Source organism: Ixodes scapularis, unplaced genomic scaffold (genome assembly GCF_016920785.2).
Source record: "Ixodes scapularis isolate PalLabHiFi unplaced genomic scaffold, ASM1692078v2 PGA_scaffold0__279_contigs__length_252992795, whole genome shotgun sequence".
Lineage (NCBI taxonomy): Eukaryota > Metazoa > Arthropoda > Arachnida > Ixodida > Ixodidae > Ixodes > Ixodes scapularis.
In genome coordinates, this window is record NW_024609835.1 from 4,210,609 (window position 1) to 4,238,567 (window position 27,959).

The 27,959-nt window shown below is 43.4% G+C and overlaps 1 protein-coding gene across 1 annotated transcript in view; it reads right to left on the reverse strand.

Annotated features, from left to right (window-relative positions):
* The window catches only part of LOC8038693 (thrombospondin type-1 domain-containing protein 7A), a 287,547-nt gene that overhangs the window by 152,267 nt on the left and 107,321 nt on the right, over positions 1-27,959 (reverse strand). The window contains exons 10-21 of the mRNA XM_042294639.1: positions 27,340-27,535; positions 26,132-26,324; positions 24,930-25,042; positions 23,183-23,413; positions 19,157-19,387; positions 16,635-16,832; positions 15,719-15,897; positions 13,897-14,033; positions 7,186-7,336; positions 5,811-6,065; positions 3,541-3,661; positions 2,846-2,991 (exon numbers count right to left, since the gene is read on the reverse strand). Coding sequence (XP_042150573.1) covers positions 2,846-2,991; positions 3,541-3,661; positions 5,811-6,065; positions 7,186-7,336; positions 13,897-14,033; positions 15,719-15,897; positions 16,635-16,832; positions 19,157-19,387; positions 23,183-23,413; positions 24,930-25,042; positions 26,132-26,324; positions 27,340-27,535 — 2,151 coding nt within the window. The remainder of the gene's footprint in view (positions 1-2,845; positions 2,992-3,540; positions 3,662-5,810; positions 6,066-7,185; positions 7,337-13,896; positions 14,034-15,718; positions 15,898-16,634; positions 16,833-19,156; positions 19,388-23,182; positions 23,414-24,929; positions 25,043-26,131; positions 26,325-27,339; positions 27,536-27,959) is intronic.

A 27,959-nucleotide genomic window follows, 5' to 3' on the forward strand; every position in this document is an offset into this window, starting at 1 on the left:
GGGGCCGGAGCTCCTAAATCTGAGCAGTTACAGTCGCATAATGAGACCCCTCAGGGTTACCGCCTGGATGTTTCGCTTCATCAAGAATAGTGAAAACGAGCAAGAACGAGCTGAGGGTTCACTTACTGCGGAGGAGCTCGAGCAAGCCGAGAATTACTGGATTGTGAAGGCTCAAGAAGCATACAGAGCGGAAATGGGCACCGCGAGTTGAACCCGAAGCACGAACAGCGAAACCGCGTTACTGAAGCCCTTTGTAGATGCGGATGGACGAGTGAGGGTCGGTGGGAGGCTTCAGAATGCACAAACCGATGTGACAGTCAGACATCCGCTGTTATTACCGCCATCTCACCCCCTCACTGGACTATTGTGAACGACGCACACCGAAGGACGATGCACGGTGGTGTCCAAGATACCTTAAACGAAGTACGTGAACGCTACTGGGTACCACGTGTGCGTCAGCTCGCCAGGAAAGTAATAAACCGTTGCAACGCCTGCCGGTGAGCAAGACTGAGGCCAGCCTCCGCACCGACCGCTCCGCTGCCGGAAGAGCGCGTCAACCGGGCCGCCCCCTTCGAGGTGGTGGGAATTGACTTTGCTGGACCACTACTGGTGAACGCTTCACCGTCGGACCAAAAGGCCTACATCGCTCTGTTTACCTGCGCCGTTACACGAGCCGTGCACTTGGAACTCGTTTCCAACCTGACGACTGAGGCCTTCATTATGGCCTTTCAGCGGTTCACTGCACGTCGGGGACTACCGAGCGTCTTGTACACGGACAACGCCCTCACCTTTAAGAGGGCAGCAAAGGACCTGTGCGGCATGTGGGACGTGCTAAGGAACCCACACTTCCTGGACCACTGCATACAAAATCGTATCAAGTGGAGGTTTATTGCCGAAAGAGCAGCGTGGTGGGGCGGTTTCTGGGAGAGGACGGTACAGACAGTGAAGCGGAGCCTACGAGTGATACTCGGAAAGGACAAGTTTGGATTCGAAGAAGTGACGACCATACTACAAGAAGTTGAAGCCGTCGCAAATTCTCGACCCCTGGCTCCCGTTCACGACGCTCCACACGAGCAGGAGGCGTTGAAGCCTGCGCACTTTTTGTCGGGGGGGGGGGGGGGGGGGGGGAAGGGGGGGGGGGGCGGCTGACGGCGCTCCCATCGACCAGCGTGGAGAACGTGCCAGTTTCAACAAGGGGGGACGTCACCAGACGGTGGCGGCACCGACAAAGACTACTGGACCAGTAGTGGGGGAGGTGACAAAAGGAGTACCTCCTCCAGCTCCGCTCAGCACACCGGGCAACAGAGACACGCACGAACGACCTGCGGGACGGGGATCTCGTCCTCGTCCATGAAAACAAAACGCCACGGCTCATGTGGAGGATGGGGCGGATAGAACAAGTTCAGCGGGGTCAGGACAACCACGTGCGTTCGTGTTTGGTGCGCCTGCCTGGTGGGGTTACACTTCGGCGCCCCGTCCAGCTCCTCTTCCTCCTTGAACTATCCCAGTGAACGAATTCTGCTCATCACTGGGAGAGGGGGGAGGATGTTGTGGATTCCAGAACGCCATTTCCACTCCGGCTGTCGTCCTCCGAAGCACGCGCCGGGGAAACCCGAGCCGACATCTCCAGCAGCCCCAGCGCGGCGATGGGGGCTGGGGTGAGGGCAAGACGGGAGGAGGAAAGCGCCGGACGCGCGAAGAGTCGAACAAAGGAACTCGAACGGACAAGATCGCGGCGACGCCGACCTGAACAATGACTGTGTTTAGCATATTTCCGTAATCGAATTGATCTAATATAGTTATTTTTGTTTAATTGGGAATTCCTTTAATTAGTATAGAACCGCGCGCAGCTTCTGCCACAGGGCGGGTCTTTTCCACTGGCGCTGAGGAGCCTTCACTGCACCACAGCGGTCGCCTTCCTCACGAATGCGCTGAGTGAAGGAGGACGATTGAATGCATACGGGCTGTTGATAGAGTTGATAAAACGAATTCAATTTCTCTTCGTCAGCCTGCTTTCTGAACTATATATTTTAAGCTCACGTGTAAATATATTATTATCCATCTTGCTCTATATTTCTGAAGTATGAATTATTTAAACGTTGTCATAGCGTTGCCATTATCGGTTGTAAACTTGTCTGCAGTGTCACTCTATATTTCCCATCCTGATTGGGACTGCAAATGGCCTGCAGTCTATTGTAGGTGAATAAAAATGAAAACATCTCTAATGATGTTAATGCAGGAACTTCAAGTTTTTATCAGTTAATACTTTAATAATATTTTTCTCTCTAAAAAGTCGGAATTGTATGTCTTCCATAATAAATATAAAGCTAAAGTCATAATCTACAGATGGCAGCTCGGTGTTTGCATGAAAATCTGGGTAGTACGAGGCCTTACCAAATTAAATTAACTTTTTTGAAAACAACTGTACACAACACACAAATGTATCATTCCAACATAAAAAAAAAAATTAACGAATGCGAAAAAAAATATTAAGCGTAGTCAGAGTAGAAATTAATAAGTATAACCTTGAACAAACCAGTGGTTCACGATTAATATAGAACTAATAAGAGTCTTCATTACGTTTGATGCGGACTTCATTGCACAATTGCTTTTTATTTTCGATGCTAAGTTTTCTTCTGATGTGGCCACGAGAGCTTATTAAAGGCCTCAAACATACGGGTTTGACGCCATGACTGCGTATCATTATGCAATGCCACCTAACGTACGAAGTAAGGCAAATAATTAATCAGCTGACTTAATTAGTGAGCCACAACGAGATTCATTACAGTCCCGCGCGGCTAATCAATAAATAATTATCCAGTTTTAATGATGATGGTTTCCTTACGTGCAGGTCACACTGGGACCATCCTCCAATCGTCCAGTAGTAGCACGGTTTGAAGGGACAGGGCTTCCGTTGGACAAGGCTGGAGGGACAAGGCCTCCCGGCATCGCTCGAGTTCTGAATAATTTGTCTTTGACGAACTTGGTCGCCTGGAAGTGTAGAAAAGTAAGGATACCACACGCCTATGCCTATGCTTGAAAACCTTTAGTGCTAGTGCAGTGAGCATTACTTTTATCCTAAAGACTCTTTTATGTGGAAAGTTCGAGTAACATTACGGTATTTCTGTGTGCACCAAACATAAAACATAGCATTTAGAATACAACAAACAGGCAACGGATTTCTAGAAATCCAGCGGTTACCATGGGTTCTAGCCTCCCGAAAGAAAGAAACGTTGTATACATAAATAAGTCGCCGCTGTTCTATGGTGTATTCGAATACCAAACGGTGTAAATAAAGTCTTGCATGATGTATGTCACTGTTTTATATCTTGCAATTGACCACCATTCTATTTTTTTTATAAATATAAGTTACCATAGTGTATATCAAAGCGTTCAGTTTAATGCTGTCACGCAACCAGTAAGAAAGACAGGTGCATGGTGTTCCTTAAAAATACTTTGTTTAGGTTAGGCTTGCAAGAATGACAATAAAAATTGGTTGAGCTGGTCGTCTTCCTCGATTTGAAAACTTTTCAAACTTACCGAACGTTCCGCAAGTGTCGCACTCAGATGTCTCCCAGTCTGACCACTCCGACAAGCGACAATCAATTGGGCAAGGAACTGTGCATGTTTTCACGAGCGTTTCTTTACTAGGTTTCGAGTTCTGCGGGAAGACAAGAGCAACATAAATGATAATGCAGTGAGTGCGCAGGCGAGCTGGTGGGTGTTAACCATTTGGTTCTTAGCCCGATAATGTTCATTTTTCAAAATGAACAGTCGAGGACACGTAGAGACGTGTCCTCGACTGCTCATTTTTCTTCTACTTTGAAACTTTCCTCTTTTCCTGCCTCAGTCTCGGGCTAAGAACAAAGTGGTTAGCAACATAAAGTCGCAAAGGCTTGATCTGTGATGAAATCATAAGCCGCGTGTACAATGTACGTGTTTTTTAGAGCGCAGCTCTTAGGGGCCCGTTTCTGGCTAGAGCGGCGTCAGCGTCGGCGTCGCCGTCGGCGTAATTGCGAGGTCACGTGACCACCCCAAGGTCACGTGACCCCCATCCCCCCCCCCCCGAGGTCACGTGACCCCATGACGTCACACGACCCCCTCCCCCCCGAGGTCGCGTGACCTCAGGGAGTCTCCTATCCCTCAGTGTGCTTCCATCCTCCTCCTCAAGACCTGCGCTCTAACCGGGGTTACAGGGAATCGTAAGCGGCTTTCATTTTTTTTTTCATTTTATGTTTTCACAGCATTAACATGAGTGCACTGTCTGAAATAGCAGACTAATATTAACACAGTATAAACAAATTATGAGCAAGTGTACCTTATTTACTCGAGTAATAGCCGCACTATTTATGAACAAGGTCCTTGTGTCTACTTTCCCGCAAAGCATATATACAACCAATCATCACGTTGCGCATAAATAACAGTGAATAATTAGATCGAGAACAGGATTCTCCTTACAAATGCAATCTTCGCAGATGGTATCTTCGAGCGAACACGTTATCTCTGCCCTGTAAACCGCTGGACTCCTGTTGTTGATCGCGGTGATTCGCAAGCTTCGTGCTCCGCGAAAAAGCGAACCCTCAGGTTTTCTTCATAAACAGTGCGGCTATTACTCGAGTAGATACGGTACTATACAGCCGTATCATATTACTTTTATTCTTCAGGGTCCAATAGAGAAAAGGAAGCGCCTCTTTTTGACAAACATATATGAAATATGTATCCTAGAAAGCTCCAACTTTATATGAATCTGACGATAGCGGTGGTGATAAAATGCAAAAGAATGTGCCGGTGAAGTTACGCAAAAAATAATATACAATAGAAATGCCAAATTGTCTTTATCAGACGACGTGCCTCTAGGCACTACTTCTGTCGTACCGAGATATGACACTGTGGGCGCCTTTGGTATTTATTTCAGTAAGAAAAAACACAGCAATCTATATTGTCTTACGGGCATGAGTTGAGCTAGTTGGTGCATTACTAGGATTGGTCCAGCTGGCCAAATCCTAGTAATGCTAGTTCAAGTTCGGTTAATGCTAGTTCAAGTTGGCCCAATCCTAATATTGTCGTTCTTGCTACACGTTCTCTTTGAATAAATGCCACACACGCCAACAGTGCCATTTCGTAGCGTAGATTAACGTCCGCTCACAAAAAAAAGAAGATTTTTATGTTTTTTTTTTATTTGGGCAACGTTATGATCTCAGACTTTCGCTTCCTCTCACCACCACTAGTGCGACATTTACATAGAGTTTCAGCTTTCGGCTATGTATAGTCTATTTATGCGGTTCGAAAACAAGCGATTTATTCTCTCTATTAGACCCTGGAGATAGGCCCGTGCTTCTACTTTGCTTCAAACCGCTCAAAGCGCCAATTAATACGCAATGAATTTGGAGAACAACGAGGGCCAAAATATGCTAAGATCTAAGGACAAAGACGGAGATGTGGTACAGAGCACGTGAAACATCATGCCCTGCGCAACATAGCAAATCTGAATTTTCCCAATGGCGAAAACTTTGTCTTCGACAAAAGTACTCTTTTCCCTCCTTTGAAAAGACAATTACTGGCTTGTTAATGAATAATATTTGCGTATTTTTCAGTAAAACTGGAAAGAAATGAAAGTCAACCGGGATAGGCTTGCGAACATGAACTTAGCTCGAACGAAAGTTAGCCCACATAAGTTCTTTATTCACGAATATTAGTTTTTAGAAACTCTTTGTAGGTAACCGTGAGTTGCGATTTTATTTCAGCGTGACTGCTAACAGACTCGAGTGTCGCGATATGTTAAAAATGTTAAGCGCCCCTTATTTGCCTACCTTATCGCAGTACTTGTAGTCCACACGAAGATTATCCGCTTTCCGGATGCAGTAGAGCAGCGTCTTAGACTGGCCCTCTCCGCACGATGCGCCGTACTTGGGAATGCACGAGCCAAAACCCTCGACCACCCAATTGTACTCTAGGCAGGCGTCTGTCTCTGTGAGGTGATAAGGACACTGATCTCCCAGTCTGGGCTGGCGCAATATCCGTCTTGTGCGATTTCTGAGGTGAGTGGAATTCTCCGCCTTTGAGTCCTGAAACAGGCATTTAAGAAGCAAGAGAGTTAGAAAGAAAAATATATGTGTGTATTCAAACAAAACTAGGATGGTTGTTAAAAGAAACGTCAACGCCAAATGGTCAGTAACCTGGGATGCAAGCGAGATCAAAAATAAATTGTAGTACAAACACCATGCAGTGCTACGTACAGGCTTGGTTCAATTATAAGCATTGCCAGAATTGGAGCGTAGACCCACGAAGCTTAAAATAAAAAAGGCAACAGCAATGCAAAAAAAAATGCGTCGCAGTTTTATTTATCTCTCACAGCTGCTACATGCACACACAAAAACCAAAAATTAGTTTACATATCAAGCACACTTAATCTCAAATGCGAGTGCGAGTTACCTTCCTTTCAACGCACTCCAAAAACCATTTATTGCTACCGATTCAACCATTTCAACTAATGAGAAATTGAGAGAAATCGTGCCCCATTATACGTGTAGTCTTCACAACAAAAGGACGTCCACCCTATTCCCACTGAGACTGCCTGACCTATTGAGCATTATACCGATAGCCATTTTTATTTCTTGTGTTGAAACAAGAAACATCACTAAGTGGTGTTCTTGGCAAATTTCGGTACAGCATACTTAAATCACAAGGTAATTAAACGAGCCATAACGTTGCACGTCTTTGCAGGGTGTGCTCAATACTGGCCCCAATTTGTCTTCTGCCAAGCACTTTTTGTCGGAGAAATTCCCGGTTATGGGCGTTCAGCGTGCACCGTCCATAACCAATCTGGATCGTCGTTCTTGGTGGACGAAAAATAAGAGTCATACTTCGTTTAACCTTAAGTGCAGACGCAGACGACACTACGAGTTGATGGGAACAATCAGTTTCCAAAACGCACCATCATGGTGTTTGTCATGTTTATGTACGTGTTATGTTATCGCTGGAACAGTCGTGCACAGGAAAGACGCTGCTTGATTGCTCCTATTACCTCGTAGCGTCAGCCGCCTGTGGACTTAAGCTGAAGCAAAGTATAGCTCTGATACTGTGCTGTGAACAGCAATCACGAATACGGCATTCAGTGAATTCTTCCTATAGAAACTTCCGGGGGTGTGCTAGTTAAGATTAACAAGTATAATGATGATCACTTGCCAGACACTTGGACCAGTCAGACCACTCGGAGACGACGCACTGCCCCGCACAATGAACTGTGCACTCTTCAGACTCGCTCGGCTTGCTCAGAGGGTCGCAGTTTTCCTGGTCCAATTCTTGATGGGGCTCGCCGTTCAGTACAGACATACACCTCGGGAAAAGCAGAAACAAAAAACGGGTAAAACAAAGCGGCACGCTCGGGATGCTTCCGCAGAGCAAACTACAAAGTAGATTAGTCGCTAGCTACTTAGACAGCGCGAAGTTTGTCTGATAATGTATGGCGGCAGGGCTTACGCCCTAAATGAGAAAAGTAGCCAGTGCAGTAAAAGTGATAACTTGAAGATCTTTGACGTGTATCTCAGAGTTTTGATAGAAAACCGCGCGACGGTACGATACTGATCTAAATCAAAACAAATTCATTCATGAGTGCCATGTGCGCGTCTTTAATAGAAATTGTTTTATGGACAAATCGACATTGGCACTTTTTAGAGCGGTGTTACTAGTCAGTGTTTTCTTATATAATCCAATTTCCTAAATTATGTTTACTATATTACACTCAAATCCGTCATGGGGAAGCAGCATAGGGTGAAACCAATGAAGACATTAATTACTTATATTAAGGCAAAGGACGAAATATAGAAAACAAATATACATACATTATTTTTCGACGTAGTCCACTTGACGGGGAATGCACGTGTTACACCGAAAGTGCAAGGACAACTTGTGACAAACATTATTTTGGTTGTGACTCTAGCCCACTTGTGCACCGCGATTTCCACAACTTCATCGCTTTCGAAATGCTTGCCTCCCATGGCTTCTTTGAGCCGTCCGAACACATGAAAGACACAGGGGGAAATGTCTAACGAATAAGGCGGGTGTGTCAGACATCCAAATTTCCTATCCTGAATTGCCGCAGCCGCTGAACGGGCAGTATGAGGTCTGACGTTGTTACGCTGTAACCCCGCACCTGAAGTCAAAAGCTTTCGTCGTTTACTCCTGATTGAAGGGCGAAGGTGACTTTTTAACGGATCTACATAAGTTGTACGCGTCACTCTTACTTACATTTCCATGTATTCTTCCAAAATTACCCATTTTACATCAAAAATAAAGGGACCATGATTTTTCCTGCTTATGATTAGGTGCGAATATTTTGTCTTTGTTTCTGGCGATAAATTTTGGGGTCATTGCTTGCTTGACTATTTTTTCAGGTTGGTTATAGTGCACCCAAGTTTTATTTCCTGTAATAATTATCTTCTAAAATTAAACAGAGACGACGAAGAAGTGCCTCACATGCATTGACGCGACGGTCTCTCAATTCAGCAATTAACTGACGTGGCACCCATCTTGCTGACACTTTGTGGAATCGCAGCACATCATATGAACATTATTGTGTGCCGAACCAACACTAATATTTAAAATGGTGGCTTTTGCCTCCACAGTACTACCTATGTTTTTGGTTCGCCAGTGCTTCCGCTGCAGCGATGTTCTCGTTCGTCACTACGCGGTGTGCCTGTCCGGATCGCGGGGCATCCTCCACCGACGTTACACCGCTTTTAAACTTTCTGATCCACTCGTACACTTGCTGCAGAGACGCACACGGATCACCGTACTGCGCTTTCATCCTGCGATGCATTTCAGCTGGTTTAACACCTGCACTACTAAAAAAGCGCATCGCAGATCGCTGCTCTAATGCAGCGCGTGTCGACAACGGGGTGGCCATCTTTTCACTGACGCCGCTTCCTTTTTCATGTGTTGATGCAACATGCTGCCACCTGTTCGTCATTCTTTGAATCCCAGAAATAACTTCTGCCAATGAACAAATTAATCGTACTAATTTTTGGAATATTATGGCATCTTTAATATTTTAATTGGAATCACCCTTGTATTTGCATTTTCGGAAACTCCTGGGAGTATACTGTCCTGTGAAAAGCTTGGACCATATATTATTGGAAAGTTTTCATCAGCTACACAAAGGAGACAATTCAGCCGTATCGCCCTCTCGGTGTTCATGCTGCATCAGTGGCGAGGAGACATCCGCCGTTTTTGACGATGAGACTGAATACCTTTTAAAGGGGTACTGCAACAAACTTTCGGCGCTTATTTCTTGGTACATTCGTGTTCAAGGGAGCAGTATCACATCAGGCACACCAATCATTTCTTTTCTAGAACAGATACGACAATAAATTTTAAGACGAATTAAGCTGTTATCAAAGAGCACCTGGTTGATGTTTTTAAAGCCTCGTTCATAATGCTCGTCTAGGAACCTTGACAGGTAGTGACGATGCCTCTCTCGCCTCCGGTCACTACGACCGAAGCGGGGAAGGAGGAACTCCCCTCTCACCTGGACTCTCTTTTGTGTGTTCCAGACGTCCCTATTGTCCCTCTACAAGATTAAGAAGATTGACCTGTCACTCAAACTTCGTTCGAAAGCAGCTTTGCGGTTAGGGGCGGTGGCCTGATCGCTGGCGTGCTCCGCTCGCTTCGGTGGCTGGAACCGCTAGGACATTCTGTCAACGTCAGCCTCACCAGAGCTTTGCTCCATTCCGAGACAGCCTACACTCGAAGAAAAGCCCGTTCGTCTATTTTCCCACACAACACTCGGAGAGCCAATCACCGCAACTTACGGAGGCAGCTCAGCGAATGACGATGCGGAAACATATGTTTAGACCAAAAAAACGCTGTCTGAGTCGTGACATTAGGCAAGGCACGCGTGACATTTTGCAGTGCTTAATGTCATAACTCGGACTGAGTTTTTTGCTCTAAACATCTGTTTGGGCATCGTCATTTGCTGAGCTGTCTCCATAAGTGTCGGTGATTGGCTCTCCGAGTGTTGTGCGGGAAAGTAGACAAACGGGCCTTTTTTAGAGTGTACTTCACGATTGCGCCTGATGTCACGCCCTCTCCGCTGGCTGCTCTCCGAGCGCTCGCCAGAGTGGGCCTTTTATAACAAGAAATACAGCCACCCGGCTCAAGGTATAAACGTACGAAGGGTATGTTTCCAATTTCGTTGAAGCATCTCTTCAAAATATGATGGAGATTTACCTTCTCAGTGCTTTCAATGAAGAAAATAGGGCAAATTGTTGGCAGTTGAAGCAAACTGAAGGAATTACAGATGAAGGACTTTCTGACAGCATAGCGTCCTCATGACGCTTCAATACACACTATGGTCAAGAGTTTGTTTTTGCTTCTGCTCCGTCGACACCGAACCTATCTTCTTTAACTGTGTTATTACATACGCTGTGTTAATAAATGCACAGTACGGTGAATCGTACCACGAAAATATTTTTGGTGATACATATTTTGGGTACCGCTTAATTCCTTAATTAATTTCTGAAATATATGTTAGAGGGGAGTCGCGCTCTAAAATAGTTATGTGTATTTATGCATTTAGAACGTCTTAAAACATGCATTCTGAATGTAGATGAAAATGTTTCTGGGAGACTTATAATATCAACCCATGTTTCACTACAATTATTATTTTCGTAGAGGAGAATACACTCCCCGACTCTCAAGAAGTTCGCTCTCGCAAATGTATACAACCTCTGCTACTCCTGTGTTTCATTGTATTATGCCCTATTCAGTGAGTCAATTTCATTGCCCTACCATCTGAGAAGGGAAGGCAGGAAAAAAAGCAGCAGGTCGCTACTTAACGAAGCCCTCGCCTCCTTTATACATCCGCAGAAGAAACACAGCATATGAGTGGATGAGCAATTTAACGCATATAAAGTCAGGTAAGCGAGTGTTAATACAGTACTGTGGTGAAATTATATACCGCGCAAAAGGTTAAACAAAGTTAACATAATTCAGAGTTGCACGCGCTTGCTCGGGGACCTTAGTAATGAGCACATAACAATGCCTCATTGACTTTCAAAATTATATACACAACTGTTTCTATACCTTCAAAGCATAATACCTATTCAATGGATCACTAAAATAGGCCGCGAATCTCCTTTTTGTTTGTTTTTGCCACGGCAATTCTCTTTGCTTCAAGGTTATTTAAAATTATTGGAACAGTAAAAGCCTGTTTCTGGTCACCATAATTGGCTTTGGAGCGTGGTGCGGCCCAGTTTCCAGAATGACGAGTATGTTGCGTCCTGCGACTCCAAACTTGAGATCGAATTAAAACAGTCTCAGGGTTGTTTACTGACTAACCTCATATTTTAACCTGAAAAGCATAAATAAACTTAAACACTCATTAAATGTGACGTTACTCACGTACTAGCAACTTAAACACTAATTAAAGTGCGACATTACTCACAAGTACACACAAAAGAAAAGAACGGATTTCCCATGCCACGGCCACTCGATCCCCCCTGTTGGTGCGGCCTGCTGATTTTTTTTCCGAAAACAAAAGAGCGCGTGTGAGAGGAGAACTTCTCCCATCTGCCGTGGGGGCGCTGCACATCGGTGAGTGGTCTTGTGAGCTGAAAGCTAGAGAAGGCGCCCAACGCGCTCTTGCTCCGCGACCTAGATAACATAACTGCCCGTCATTGGCTTCGCCGATACCGAGGCACTTCCGCGATCGCAGAAGACCGCAAAACTCGCTTTCCCACCACGTTTGCACAACTTCGCTCGGAAAAGAGATCGTAGTGTCACCCTGTGCTCACGTGTGTGGTTTGTGTTGGCATTTTGGAACCTGCCAGAAGTGGAAATGCGCCCTCTAGTTTTGAGCGCCAGACGGCGTTGAAATGTGCCAGCTTCACTCGTGAAACTGGAAATCCTCCAGTCCCTGAGGCAGCTTTTTGTATGCTTTGGAAAATTAAGCACTTGATGAAGGACAATGAAGTCCCTTCCGAACTTGAGTTCGCACCGCTGACTTACATGGCTGACTAGTTGGCCTTCGTTTGCGAAACAAAGGTGACAATTTTTATTTGTAGAAATTGTAGTAATTTCAAAGTAAGTAGCTGAAACATTCAGTTTAGCAAAGTACACTCTAAAGAAAGCCCGTGCGTTTACCTTCTTGCAGAACACTCGGTGAGCCAATCACTGCAACTTACGGAGGCAGCTCAGCGAATGACGATGCGGAAACATATGTTTAGACCAAAAAACACAGTCTGAGTTGTGGTATTAAGCAATGCAAGCGTGACGTTTTGCATTCCTTAATGTCACACACAACTCAGACTGCGTTTTTTTTTGGTTTAGACATGTTTTGGCATCGTCATTCGCTGAGCTGCCTCTTTAAGTTGCGGTGATTGGCTCCCCGAGTTTTGTGTGGGGACGTAGGCGCACGGGCTTTATTTTGAGTGCAATAGAAATGTATGAGGGAAAGCAAGGGAGTCTAATGTGTAAAACCCGCTAAACTTTGCAGGTGACGTGCCCTGAACGCAAGCGCAACTTAAGGGTAATGCATCACGTGACTAAGCATATCAGTGCGTGTTTAGCCTTGACCAAGGAGGACTCAGCTATCCACAACCTCAAGCTGTCTGGCTGTTCCAGCTCGTCTGCACCTTTGTCGAGAGGGCTCTCCAATCGGCAGAGATTCGTCGTTGTGAACGGATTTGCGAGGTGCTCTCGAGCGCTGTGCTTCCACACCTAATGAACTGCCCGCTCATGTGGTGTACTAACTGCTGAGACCCGTATTACAGCGAAGAGTTCTGCGAGCTCTTTCTCGGGAAGCTCCTCAGACCTCGTTTGGCAAACTGGGTGGGTGACCTAAACAGCTCTCTAGGGAATGTATTGAGGCTTTCGCGGAAACCCCTTTCCCGAAAGCTACTCCGCTTGTGAACTATATGACTCCTTTGATCTGTTTTTGTGAACAATGAAGTTTATATTGCTAAAGTTATCCACGCGGAATCTGTTTTTATATTGTCCTTCACAGACGAATAAAAGGCACAGCTCGAGCGTGATCGAGCGTCGGTTAAAACCGGAAATTATACGGCTTAGCCATATCCAACTATAACTCCTATATTCAGTGGTAATAGAAACGGGGCAACACTTACGGGAACAAGAAAACAACGATTCCCTCATAATACCAGCTGAATGCGGCACTAACGCGCAGCCTCCAGCAGAGTGAGCTTTTCGCAGAAAGAATCGTGTGCTTTTATTCTACGCAGATTTGTCACACCATTGCTGCAATCTGGTGCTCGTTTCAATTGAGACTTGCCGCTTCACGAGAAACAATCTAAATAGCCACACCGGGCCGGGCCGGGCGGACTGCTCCTCTCTCGCCGATAACGAGCGCCACGGATGGCGCTGCGGGGCAAAGTAGAACTATCGCTTTCACCGGCGGAGTGAAGCATACGGCAGGCGGCTCCCAAAGGGAGTTCTAATAGAGCGGCCGTGCCCATGCTAACAATTCGGTGCAATATACACATTTAATTTGAGATTAGGAATTTAATAGTTTCATTGCTGACGTCAGAAGTATCAAAGGTAAATAACGTCTGCATCTTTTGTTACATAAGACGATATAATTCCCTGACCCCTTCCTTTCACAAACATTCGAGAAATTAGTGCGCACTGGAAAGTTACAAAGGTAAAAGGAAACGAACGTAAAAAAAAGGAAAACGGCGCAAAAGATATTTGAAACTGGCAGCTCGAAGAAATGTTCAAGCTGCCAGTGGGAAAGATGTTTCGTACTGTCTTCGTCCTTTATGACGCCTTTCTCTTTATCCCCTTTCTAATAGTGAGTGTGAAACGGCTGTGGGTACATATAGAACCTAGAGTATAGAATCCATGCTTTTTCTAATGCTTAGAAATCTGGTAGCCACTTACAGAACGCTCCTGCTGCGAACACCGGATTCTCCGCACGGAAGGCGTTTGTTGGAGGTCGGATGACGACACCTCGTCCAGCCAGAGGGCAACCACATGTTCCGTCCGCAGTCCACCATGCACGCGTCTATTTGCGTTTCCTAAAAGGGAAAGGCAAGATTTGTGAGATTAGTTTGTATTCTCCTTCGCGTTCTCCTAATTACCCCGTTTCAGTACATTTTTATGCGCGCTTGCTTATAGACCAATAAAAATATTTAAGAACGGGCGAAAAAAAATGGTGCATGCGACATCTTTATACATTAAATATGAATTTTAAAATTCTAGATTGGACGCTAACCTGCGAGTTATCAAAGGCGTGAAATTACGATGCTTTCAATGCCATCGAAGAAACCGATCAAACATGAATAAGTTGTGCCTAATTGATCGCTACTACGCTTTTAAAGGGGAACTTTGGTACCTTTTCTTGATTTTCGGATTACGAAGAATACCAGATGTAAATTGTTTCTGTACCTCGTGTAGCTCTTGGTATATTACCTCAAAGTTCTGTTTCGGGGGCTCTACGGAAAAAAACCGAAATTACCGGCTCGAGCATGATATAAACCCTTGCGACCAGCTACATGTCTGACGCTAAGTTTCGATCTCGAGAACAAAGCTGGAGCACCTTGCAACCCTCAGGGTCAGCTACACGTTGGACGCAAACTTCGTACCGTGGTCTGCAAAACGTACGACTGGCCTAGCCGCAAGAACAGTTCATTCTGATCAGTCAGGCAAGATGCTATGGCTGTTTTACTGTTTTGCTTCGTAGATACGAAACACATGTAGCAAATGCAAGTTCGCCACGATGAACAGAGGCACAGAACGAGTTTGTACTTATCGTCTGCGAAGAACTACAATCTTGGTGGTGTGCATTGCACGTTGCAGCAGCGTTATGGGAGCCAATCGTTAGCTCGAGCTGAGCAAGATTGGACTAATTTATGGCCACCGGTGAACACCTCCTTCGGCACCAGGACGCGGTTGAGTGAGGAGGGAGTGAATATTCTTCGTGCGAGATTGCCAAGGAGCACTTACAAACTACGGCAGCTAAAACATAACATAACAAGCACAAATCGCCCGCTGGGGTGGCTGAAAACGCAGCAAGAGAAAACATGGCGACGGAAGTGTCACCACCAATAAGTAACCTCCTTGAGCGCGAAGATGACACCAGACAACAGGTTGCTTGACTAACAGCAAACTCTCTGAGTGCCCGATGAGACGGTGGTGGCAGAGTTTCTTTATATCGGTTTTAGAGTGGTTCGCGGTTTTCAATTAGTGTAATGATCGTATTTAGTCACCGTAAATCGATATGTGTTTTCTTTTGGCAAAAACGTCGAAGGTGAATTCGTGAATGAATTAAAGCTTTAATCGAAAAGACATGTTTTTCACGCCTTGTCTTATTTAGGAAAATATCAATGACGATAGTTTTTTTCAGTCATAAGTTTTTCATTTTAAAGTTTGGCAGGTGCGCTTTAAAACAGATGTAAAGTATCAAAGGGCCCTTTTTTGTCGAGGGAGCTCAAAATCAGTGGCAATCTAGGAATAAAAATCTCAGATTAAGTATTTCTATCTACATTTAGGCAGCGCTGTGAGAGATGTGCATGACCGTCAAATCTTTACCCTTTTCGTATCGCAAATATTGTTTCCTTAAAGAACTGTAATTGGGTGCATTGTAAAAGTTTATTAAAATGACTGATTCCGTACACTTTCCACTTGGTCTTTACACGGACTATTTAGAGTGGGTATAAGACCATTTGTCTAAAGAGCACGGATTGCAATGTTGCTCTCTCACCTCTAGCCGGTGATCACTGACAGGACAAGGCCGGCCGCCGTTCTGAGGCCACTGGCGGACGCTTCGACTCCTGGTTCGTTGGCCCATCCCGCAGACCGCGTCACACGGAGACCACGGGGACCAGTCGTTCATGACGCAATCCTTGGGGCACGGTTGTTCGCACGAGGCACTTTGGATGCCTTCGAATAAAACCGGAACGATATATTGGAAGCGGAAATAGGGTTGTCGGCAGTTTTATTTTGCCGCATGCGACTAACCTAAACGAAATTCACACATAAAAAAAAAAAATTGTAGATGTGTGCAAGTGCAGTCAAAAATAGTGGTAGTGTGCAAATAGTCGTTCAAATCGTAAAGCGCTACAGCATTACGTATCCCCCCTTCCCCCCCCCCCCCCCCCCCTCCCAATATCAAGTGACGCGTCCCCTTTTTTAGCATTGTGTCCTGTATTTTCTGAAGAAGTAACTTGTGCGGATCTCTACCTTCCGTTTTGGAATATTGTATGAGATAATCTTCGGTAATTGTAATACCGTATTTACTCGAGTAATAGCCGCACTCTTTATGAAGAAAACCTAAGGGTTCGCTTTTCCGCTGAGCACGCAAATTGCCAATCACCGCGATCGAGAGCATGATTTCAGCTGTTTAGAGGACCGAGATAACGTCTTCGCGCAAAGATACCGTCTTTGAAAATAGCATTCGTATGGAAAATCGTGTTCTCGATCTTGTTATTCGCTAATTTATTTATGCGCAACGAAACGGAAGATAAAATCACTTCCTTTCTCCTAGAGCGTTTGATATAACATGTTTCGATTGATTATTGGAACTGAGTTTCGTTCGAATGTTACAGGCTTAAATAATATGGTTGATGCAATAAATATAATTAAAAAAAACAATAAAGCCTTTTTAACGTTTCACTTACCTGTCACGCTACAGGCAGCTGAAGTAACCGACGCCATTTTATACTTCAAGCCTTTTCCACAAAAGGTTGCGTTGGTATCCAGGAATATACACTCGCTCCACTGAGCGTTCTTGACTTCCAGTCGCTGCTTGACTGGGCATGATCGTTCTTCGCGTTGATCTTCACGAAGGAATATGTCGCACCTTGAGGAATGTGAACCTGAAGGAATGTATAGCATGAGACTTATGAACATATTAACTGTTCATTAACGTCAAGGCGCCACTTTTTTTTTCTGTGGTAATTTATGCTTTAAAAGTTAACTGCTCAATGCTAGCACGAAGTCTCACCATCACGATTATTTCATCGGTTTTGCGGGAACGGAATAAACAGAAGCAGCTTTGTCAAAGCAACGTCCCTTTTAAAGATATAATACGATGATAGGTTATGACCAAAAGTGTAAATAAATACGCTGTAATTAAAACAGACATTTTATTTTATCCTTTTAAAATATTCACCGATCACTCACTCCTCAGTCTTTAAATTTTGTCATTCATTCATTCATCCATTCAACATTTCATTTATTCATTGATCCATTCTTTCATTCAATCATTTGTTTAATTGCTGACCCAATGAGCACCTGATGCTGTGGTTCACAAACGTTGAGATTATACTTTATTCAGAAATAAATGAATGCTAAAAACACTAAGTGAAAACGTCAATATACGCTGCACCGAATTGTTAGAAAAGTGCTGCATGCGGGTCAGTAGGCTAATTGAGAGGGTTTCATCAACAAAGAAAATATAAAATATTCGCAAAACTCGCTTAAAACGCAAACATGAATGGGTGACTGGTGAACGGCCATGCGGGTGTTATCTTGTTCCCACGTCTTTATATGTTCACGTATAAGAATTATATATATGACTTTGTTTCGTTTGCTTGACAACTTAACTTTTCAAAATATTTAATGTTTCGTCTAAAAAAAAACAGTAGCTTCTTTAGAGACATTGCAGGACACTTTTAAATATTTCCAATGCTTGCCTGTCGCGTATGCTGGACGTTTCATTGCCGCTGACGGGGTATGTTGTGTCCATTCACAATTAAGCTTGTGATTTCTGCAGCATATATTTTCACCAAAAAATGAATAAAACTCGACCTTATTGGCCACCGACAGTGTAGCATAAAATTAAACTTGCGGTTTGATGTAGTAAATTCGCATATGTCCATCTTCCTACTACTGTACGTGCATCCAAGTATATGTTTTCGGCTTAACTTGGATTCTCACCAACATTGAACACCAATTTGGTGTGCGACCATCACTAAACAGCCTATCAGACTCTGCCCTTCGTGCTTTTTGTTTACCTAGAGTGAAAAAAAACTGGGGCCAGGCGTTCGGACGTTAGCTCAAAAAGTATATATATACCGTGACCCTCTAATCTCGAAAACAAAATTCCTTGTGACATTAAAATTTATATAAGCGCATAAATAAATCGTACGTATAAACCTGAATCAAAAGATCGCCTACAGAAATATGCTCCGGCTCCGGGCTCCAAAACCCAACCTGTTAATTAGTGGTCAGCTGTGGCCGTAGTAATATAGCTAATGACACACCGAACCTGTATAATCAGGAGGTCCGGGTTCAGGTACTGAACATTAAGCATTATATTTTTTGCCGTATTTCTTTTTTAAACTTTTTATATTGACACCTTTTGTTTATCTGCGTTTCTGGATTATACTTTCTTACAGATTAAGTGCATGGCCCGCAACAGGGCCTCGGTTCTAAGAAGTAGTTTAATGAGATGCCAACTTGAGGCTAAACTTTCATTGTTACGCTGCATTTAGATGTGTTCCCATGACACCGCTTTAATTATTTTTCTATCTGAATAGAAACGCGCATAAAGCCCCAAGTTTGGCCGTGCGCGAAAAGCAATTTATTAATTTTTGCGGGTATTTGCCGAATTCCCCGAATTTCTGAGGCACGAGCTCCTTAACGCTTTCGCTTTGAAAGCATACACGCGAGTGTTTTAGGAGTTAAATATGTACGAGATGGTCACTGGACGCCATACTGTTGAATCTTGTTCGCGGAGCATGCTCAAAATAAGCTGCTAGGTATCTTCTGCCAACACTAAATGTGCGTTTAGGAGGAACGAACAATTATCCACGTTAATTTTGCATTCCACCCAGTGAGGGCACTTCTGAACTGGCGATAAGTATGAGTTATACTATGTTCCATCTTAACTAAGAGTGCAGGCAAAGGCTAGGAGAATGAGAACACCAATACGCGAACTAAAACAGCCAGGTCACGATGCATTCACTGCGCTTGTTTGGCTCAGCCAATTATATCTAACGAGCAACAAAATGAGGAATGTCATGACGTTGCAAATTAGGCGCTCTTTAATTCGTCTCATCGGCTCATAACGTAACCTGCGCTCGATTTTTAGGTGAAACGAATTATATTGGTGAGCATGCGCAATGAACAGCGACCAGCAACATGGCGTCCTGAAAACGCCTGATGTTCGTGAATCCTGAGTCATTAGAGTACGTACCGATCAGGTCTCGCCGCCGGTAACTGACAATGTTCCGGCAGTCGTCCGGACACGGCGACCATTCGGACCACTCGGACTCTGCGCAGAGGGTGCTGCAGCTCACGAAGCACCTTCGATGAACCACGGGCACCGTGAATACCGGGAAGAACGGCGAGCCCGAAGCGAACCCAGACATGTTCACGCAGAGGCCCGCCTCCACCGGCATTCGGTTGGAGTCGGTGCAAGTGATGTCTGAAAGCGTGAGAGAGCAAGTAAGAAAACAAGTGACAACTAGCAAACGAGAACGCTCAAATGAGAAAGTTAAGAGACTTCGGTAGTTTTAAAAAAAATTGTCTGCCTTTCGGATGAAACATTTATGAGCAGTTTAAGCAAAAATTTAAAGAAAAGAAAGCACACGCTACGCGGAACGCAAGTTCGTCTCCTCGTTGAGCAGGGGTGGCGGTGACATCAAAGTGCCCACCTCTGATTGGCTCAGATTGGAAGGATAGAGGGTAGAAAGCGAGGCAACTAGCATTAAGCTCTACCCCCTATCCTTCCGATCGAGCCAATCAGAGCTCGGCGTTTTGACGTCACCGCAACTCCTGCAAAAGAAGCAGACGAGCTTGCGCCCCGTATAGTAACTGAGAGCTGATAAACCTCAGGACGTGAATCAAAATGTCCGCGCTTCTTGCTATTGATTTGATCATCGGAATTATCTTCGGTTAGTGCGGCGATCTCATTGGCGATAAGGGGATCCTCGGAACTCGCCACCCCCGCGTTTCTTAAACTGAAAACATATATACTCTAAGTTACGTAAGTACAAGAAAGCCCGATGGGGAAAACAAACTACAAGTCAGGGGCTAACACATCGTTGCATTCGGGGCTTAATTTATTTTCCTTCATATCAAGACTTAAAATATGCAAAAAAACAGGAAAGGCTAATGTTATTTGGACAAGCGAATATTTCTTCTTCTTATTCATTTGTTTCATGCAGTCATTGCCTTGTGGACGTAACAGTAAAAAAAGGGGGGGAGGGGGATAGAGGGGCTCGTAAGAAATTATAAACATAAATTGCACAAAGTAATAACAATTAAATTTTTGAAGTTTGTTTGGTACTATCGAGCAAATTAGTGAGAGGTGAGCGATACTAATTGAAGTTATTTTGACGTGAAAGGAAAATATCGGTTACACCACGTCTTTTCCATAACAGCGCTCCGCCATTTCACGGGTATCTTGGCTGAGTTTGGAACGCCTCAAACGTTCGGAGCCACCGAGGCGGCATCTCAATACGTCAGTAAGTGTAAAATCAATTGTTCAAAACCACCAGACAGAGTAGACGGATCGCAAAATTTTAACATCCCGACAAATCTCCACACTTTGAATGTGTTTCGAAGCGCACCAAATCTCGTTGCTGCGTAAAATTGTTTTGGAGCTTGGCGTGCTTTGTGAAACTTATCCTCCCCTGCTGTGCACGTGTTTTAAATAAACGTTAATCAGCGGTCTTAGTCAGATCAAAAACATTATACGAAGGAACTCGAATATGGTAGGGGTAACTCGCAAAAGACACTAGTGAAAGCTACAGAGCTGGCGCAACGGCTGGGCTAACAAACATAGTTCTAGTGTGGCTAAGAATCTCTGAGGCTTCCAAGAAGCATTTTTTTAATATACATAAATATACCAGTCAGATATAGGACATAAGCTTTGAGCTTGTTGCTCGATATTTTTTCAGCTCATTCTGTTCAGTTTAAATGAAGAGATCATTTAGAGGGTGCATCTAATTTAGAGACATCTGTGTGCCATACAGTAGTACACAATTTTAGTTTCAAACAAAAAACAGAAGCTTTTGATTATTGACAACTACCTTGAATTATCATTCTGAGACATTCTAAGGGGTACCAGTATTGTATAGCAGTCCAGATGCCTGTCGTTGGTTTGGCACGTAAAACCCCCCAATTTCTATAGCAGCTGATGTATTCTATTTTTACGACGGCCACCCCTTCTGGAGATATCTGGATTAAACTCTACGACCGCTCAGAGTCAATACTTTTTTGACCAAAGTTTCTCTAAGTACTCTGAAGCTCGGTTAGGGAATTGGGTCACATGCGCCATTTTTATAAGGGTTAAAAATGTTATTGTGTCTCTACGTTCAAACACGACAATCGAGCAACAAGTTGTCTAATATAGTGGTTTTCCTTTGATTTTCTAATATTGTACGCATGAGTCTTCATATCGTCACGTGTTATTTCTAAAGTCTGGCCTACAAAGATTTCTTGTCATTTTGTAGTAGGATTAGGTCACCGCGCTATGACCAAAAATAGGTGCATGAATGCATGCGAGGTAATACAAATACTGAATTAACACTAGCGTAATGACAACTACTAATAAAAGTAGATGACTAAAAGATTGCCTTTCAACACTTCTCCTTAATGACGTCACCCCAACGGATAAATAGCCAGGTCGAAATACAAGTCGGAGGCAGACAGACTAAAAGCTTCTTTCTTAGCTCTGCAACGATACGAACACATAAAGAAATTTTGTCTTCGAAATGTAAACTTTGTAAGCTCGAAAGCATTACGTCTTGTAAATCTAAAAAGAGCTCGCCCACAAAACATTTCCTTCTGCGCGCATTGTTTTGTACGGCAAGCAGAGAAACGGACGTTAACAAACACGAAGGATTTGCAAGGTTCTGGGAATTTCTTAAGTTGTTCACTATTTCAATCGTACGTCCCGTACTCTTTGCACGTTTTGTCTCCGCTGCTTTTATCTACGAAGCCCATTTACGTCGCTAGTTTTTAAGTGGGCGTAAAAATGAGAACTTTAGTAACGTGTGCAAGACAGTAACAACCCCCTCTCCCCCTTTCGACCTTCACGTATAAAGTAACATTTCAAAACTTCTGGGAAGATCTACTCATGTGTTGCCACTAAACCATTAAGTTAAAAATGTTTAAACTGCGCCGCAAGTGGTCGCTTCTATCTCTGGGAGGATGTCGTAGGATATATCGACTGTGTTATCTGTTTACCGCGCTCTAATATTGAACAAAATATATCACCAAGTTTTAATTCCCTAATTAATCCGCCCGAGTTGACATACGCTATCTCAAATCCAAAAGCGATTCTAAAATCTGATCACACTCAGTTAGTTATGAGCGCCTACCGCGAACACAATAGTAGTGAGTAGCGAAATAGCATATAGCATACAAAGCTGACCACCACCCCGAATAGCGCAGTTTTAGATCCAGAATTTAGTATCCGTCTAGACACTTGGTGCCGTGACAGCCGGAAGAACGCCCCAAACTTGAAAAAGTTTTGACCAGTGTTTGGGTAACATGGTCCTGAATTGTCAAACACTTCCCAGAGTTAGGCTTCATTGCAGGGTTATTTAGTCGTCACGCGTTTATTGGGGGCCTCATATCCCGACGAAATGCCCGAATGACGTAGCGCCAAGCAGCCCAGTCTCGACAATTCTGCTAGAAGTAGGCATCGATCCTGATACTTCGGTTGTCACCTTTCATTTTATGCTCATGTACGAAACCTGGGCACTTACGTGGCACACCATAGAAGATGCAGGCTGGCATTTTTTCTGGCTAATTATAGTCAAGGCCGCGTCTCATGGTCCTGACTAACTCATTGGAGGAAATCATTATCAGGCCCAAATTAGGTTTTAGGACTGCCGAACTTAGGAAAAGTTTGGTTTCTCTTCAGCGTTCAGTCTAAGATAAAGAGTAAACCATAGAAAATCATTATGTGCCATATACTTTGCAGGGCATCAACATTGTGACCAGTCACCCCTATCTATCGCTGCCACACTCTGGTGTGCCTAATTTCCACGAATGCGCCAGGGAAGGCCAATCGCTGCAGATCTATAGAGGAAGCTTGGCAAATGTTGAGGCCAAAATATGTTTAGAGAGAGAAAAAAAAAACTGTAAGCGGGCTGTGGTGACGCTGAGCATGGCATTTTACTATGGTCAGTGTCAAAACACAGACTTTTTCCTTATAGCAGCATTTTAAGGGTAGCTACCGTCTGGCGGAGCCTTGACTCAAACCTACTTCTGACTTGGTAACCAACACCACAGTGTTGTTCCGGGAGAAGGATGCACTGTGACCAGGCAGAAGTGTTCCAGCTGTAGGTGTCCTCGGGGGAGCGCCGAAGTGCCAGGCACCAGGGCTCGCTCTCCGGCCTGCACATCCTCACTTGGCGGAGGCTTTGCCAGGGACAGGGCTTGCCGCCCGAGGAAGCGCTTTGAACCACGAACCGTTCTCGAATAAGCACCGGATCTCCTGAACAAAGGCAACGCAAAGGAACGCGAGAAAGATGAGCGTCTTGCTTAGAATGATTTTTTTTTATATCATTTTCAGGTGAAGTACGACTGCGAGCTCTTTCTTCAATACTAATCTTCGATGTTTCAAATTTTGATGTTGGGAGTGCGGAGAACAGGCACAAATCACCACATTGCTAATGGTTTAGTGTGAAGTTCCCGGCAATATTGCTCAAGTGAACTATGAACGACGTGATGTGATGTGTCTCGATACGGGAAACATTTTGAGGTGTATCATGACATTTATGAGGCAGCGTGAAAACTAGCGCTTCTGAAACCAATGGTTCGTCAAACCATCAAAGCTTTTACATAATATATTCGTTACCTGCGCATAGATGAGCAATGATATTGCCATGTAAAGGGCAGCATTCGTGAACGTAAAAGCTAAGATCAGTAGCTATTTTGACTAAGAGTATTTTTTTTTTTAAATCTGGAATGCCACAGAATGGATATCTGCATGGAAGATAGGTACGATATCGAAAAACTAGATGAGAGGATGTGGCATTAAGCTTCAGTTTCTTAGAAGCTATAAATAGTAACAGCAAATCTATCAACACCAATGAGTGATTATATATGCTCAAATATGTCAAAACGTCAGCCATAGGAAAACAAGGTAGCATGCTTGAGTGTAAGAAACAGTCCGCAGTTCGTAACACTGAGGCCTTTCACAACCGTTCACGGAAACAAGGATTTTCACTGAGGCGTAAACAAACTATTTAGTTACTTCTTCGGCGTTAATTGCAAATTGTCCTTTCCTCGATGCTAAAGGCCAACTAGAAGAAGCAAAAACACATTACAGAACGAATTATTATAAAACAGTGTTTCAGTGACCGCAAAATCTTCTAGATGCGTAGAGTTAAACTTGAAACCTCAATGTTCCCGCAGAAAGTATAGTGAGATTTCTACGAGGAGACAAACGCCGCAGAGCTTCTATGATTTGATCTTCACATAGTGGCTGATAAAGCCTAATATAGCTGTATTAAATTAAACTAAACGACTACTTCTGAAGGGAAAGCATTTCAGCGGCTAACGTTTTATACTTTTCTTTCAAACTTCTACGTGATATCTAACACCTGCTAGGAAACGCCACAACAAGTTTTGCAGTATTTTTAGTGATATTCGACTTTTGAAGTCAGCATATTTGTTTTCTTATAATTCCCACTGTGTATTAAAAAATGTAATACTCCGCAACGGGTGTTATAGAAAGCATGACGTCCTAATTTCTTTTAAAATGATGTTATCAAGAAAGCGGCATGTTTGTAGACAAGGATTGTGGTTCTAGAATCGTTTTTTTTTTTTCAAATGCAGTGTATAAGATAATGTCTGACAAAGTAAAGAAGTATACACATATTTCGTTTTAAATCTGCATGAAATTAAATCTGCATGTATTAGGTTGGAATAAGCATATATAACAGAAAGAACACTACCACGTAACTTCTGATATATAAAAAACAACATTGAAAGTAGAGGGTTCATACCATCACCGCAGTCTCGGCATAACGTCCAATCTGAAAAATTTGTAAGTTTGCAGTCCACTGGACAAGGCACATGGCACGGCTGGGAAGCCGGGGGTTTCTTCAGAGGGGCGCACCTATCGTGATAAACCAACGACAACAGTAAAATATACATCCGGTGAATATAGCTGAGATTACACTAACGCCCAGACCTAACTAATTTAGTTTATCTTATTAACAATAATCTATCAGCTAACGCCCTTTTGAGCAATAGTGCAAAAAGCCAAATTTGGTTTACACCACACTCCCTACTCAAAATATTGTATAATCCAGAATATCTCTACGGAAGTCAAATACCAAAGAAATCTAAAAACCCTTATAGAAGGAAAATGAAATATTACCACACAAATATCCAAGCTGGTAGTACTTACTTTGTGGTGCTTTAAGGCTTCGGGAGAGTTTAAAACAATTTCCTCCTAGTTTCTATTGCATTCGTACATTGTTGACAATTTAAAAGCTAATATGTCAACTGATCTGAGTTCATAATAATGAATTAGAGCGCCAAATCAAACAATACTCATGGAGATATCGCAAGCACGTTCTAGTGACCATATATTCGCACGTATCGCAATATATAACTTCGGCTAGTAAAATTACTTCCAAACCACTTATTAAAAGACAGGTAAGATTTCTACATTATTTCAGGTGGCACATTTTGTGATGTTCCCACACAGCATCTTATTTAAATTTTAACTTGCGCTTTTCAATGGAAGCACTTCGTTTAATCTGGTTTACGGACATAGCCTTAGTATACGCACCAACACGCAGTTCCGACCCGGGCCGTAGCAGTCCGGTGTCAGAACCTGGTGCTACAGTGGTGCTGCCATGGGCACACGCGTGCTCGGATGTTTTTTCTTTAAGCGTATCTGGTTTCAGCGCATCCTCGGTGGGAAAACGCGGACTTGTTTGTAAACAGCGTGTTGGTCTATAATAATAATAACAACCTTTATTTGCTCAGGAGAGCCGTGGCACGGCGAAAAGGCGATAGCCATTCGCGGTGCACACACCGCTGTGTGCATGTTGGAAAATATTTGAAGTATCTCAGAGTTGGAATGTATAATTCTGATTATGTAAGCGTATGCTAAAAAATTGTGATAAAAATATTGTAAACTATGGTGCCGCGTGGGAAAGTTCCTCTCCTAACCCACATTTTATTATCTACTTACTTTTTATCCGACACGTTTCCTTTGTAGAAGCAGCTGACGGTTCTGCTCTGCTTTCCTTTGCCACATGTGCTGCTCGTATTTTGCAGAACGCAACGCTTCCAGGGTCCGGTGTTCCACCGAAAGCCGAAACAACTCACTAAGTTACAGTCATCCACTTCCTTCAGCTCGGATTTCTGGGGGCAGGATTTTCCTCCTATTGAAAAAGAAATGTACGCCGATCTCAACGCATGGCGTTGTCACTGTAGAACTTATGAAGAGCCCCGCGATGGCGGGATTGAACCCATTGAAACTTTATAAGTTTCAAGTTGATTAGATAGCAAACTAGAGTAAAGTAATGCTTTTTTAGATATAAAAGATTCCATGGCATTAACGTAAATCATTGTGAGATAACACAAACGTTGTAAATATACTCGTATAACCTAAGTATCTAAGCGAAATGTTGACTGACACTTTAGGGTTCGGAGAAGTTTTAAAACATTTTCCTTCTAGCTTTTACTGCATTCGTACATAGTATAGAATTTAAAATCTGATTTGAATATTGATCTGAGCTCGTAATGATAATACTTAACTTCAAATCAACGATAAAGCATCTTAATTTGTCTAAATTACTGATAAACTTTGTATATTTATTTTGTGAAGTTGAACGTACATGTAATGAATTACGGGCAACCCTCGTGTCAGCTCTAAAGTTTACGAATAGATTTTCCTTTAAATAAAGAAAGAAAAAGTCAATTTTGCTTATTCTTGTGATGTTCAAGATTAGTAAGCTTTTTAGTGACCCTTGATAGATAGCTTTATTCAGTAACTTAATCAGTCAATTAAGACTAAGGTGCAAAACACCTGACCACCAAAAGCACTCCAACGGCCGCTGAATATATTGCAAACTCACTGCAAATTCCTAGCTCGCAGTTTCTTTTACTAATACCTCTATCTATGATAAACCATTAATTCTGTCAAATGTGATCTTAAATGTTCAAACCAAAATCACGCCTCAGAGCCACCAAGCTCTCAGTAAAGAAATTTTTTTTCATTGATTGCTATGAATAATTATGCGCTTTCTGCATGGAAGTAATCAAGACAAGGTTGTTTTCTAATGCTAGAAGAATACTTCCGCGTAAGTACGGCAAACGTACTGGATTTCTAAGACGTTGATACAGAGAGAGTAATCGCAGAACGCTAGAGTGAAATCTGAAGATAGCAATACTGACCTTTCGCGGGGTAGCCTATGATGCTGCGATTTCGTGACTGAACTCCGTACGCCATCTTCTCCGCGCAGAGCAGCGTGCATGGAGACCAGGGAGACCACTCCGAGAGTACGCAGTCGTCGGGACACGGCACAAAACATTCCCGCTCTTTCAACAGCGGCGATTCATAGATGATGCAGTGAGCGTCGTCCACTTTTGTCTGCATTTAACGGGATGTTCACCATTAGTCCTACGTTGTGTCGTATTCCTATGATGCTGCGAGAAGTATTTGTGGATGCGTTCATGTGGCTACACGTTGACGCAAGGAATGCAGATGGACGATATGTTAGGTAACTACTTTTGAGCATTTTTGTTACTTTAAGTGTCTACCGGAGGAATTATTTTTATTGTCTACCCCAGCGCGTGACACACACATGATTGTCCATAAAATTTTGGAAGCAAAGTTTTTTTTTCTTCTTTTTGCCGAACAAGTTTAGTTCAATACTGCATTTTTGTTATTGGCAGATAAATGCCTCTTATGCTGTTTCCTATTTCAATAGGCTCAAAGCAATGTTATCTGGAATTAGATGGATTCAGTAAAAACTCTCGATATTGTGCGCTTGCTTTTAGATGCAGATACAGCC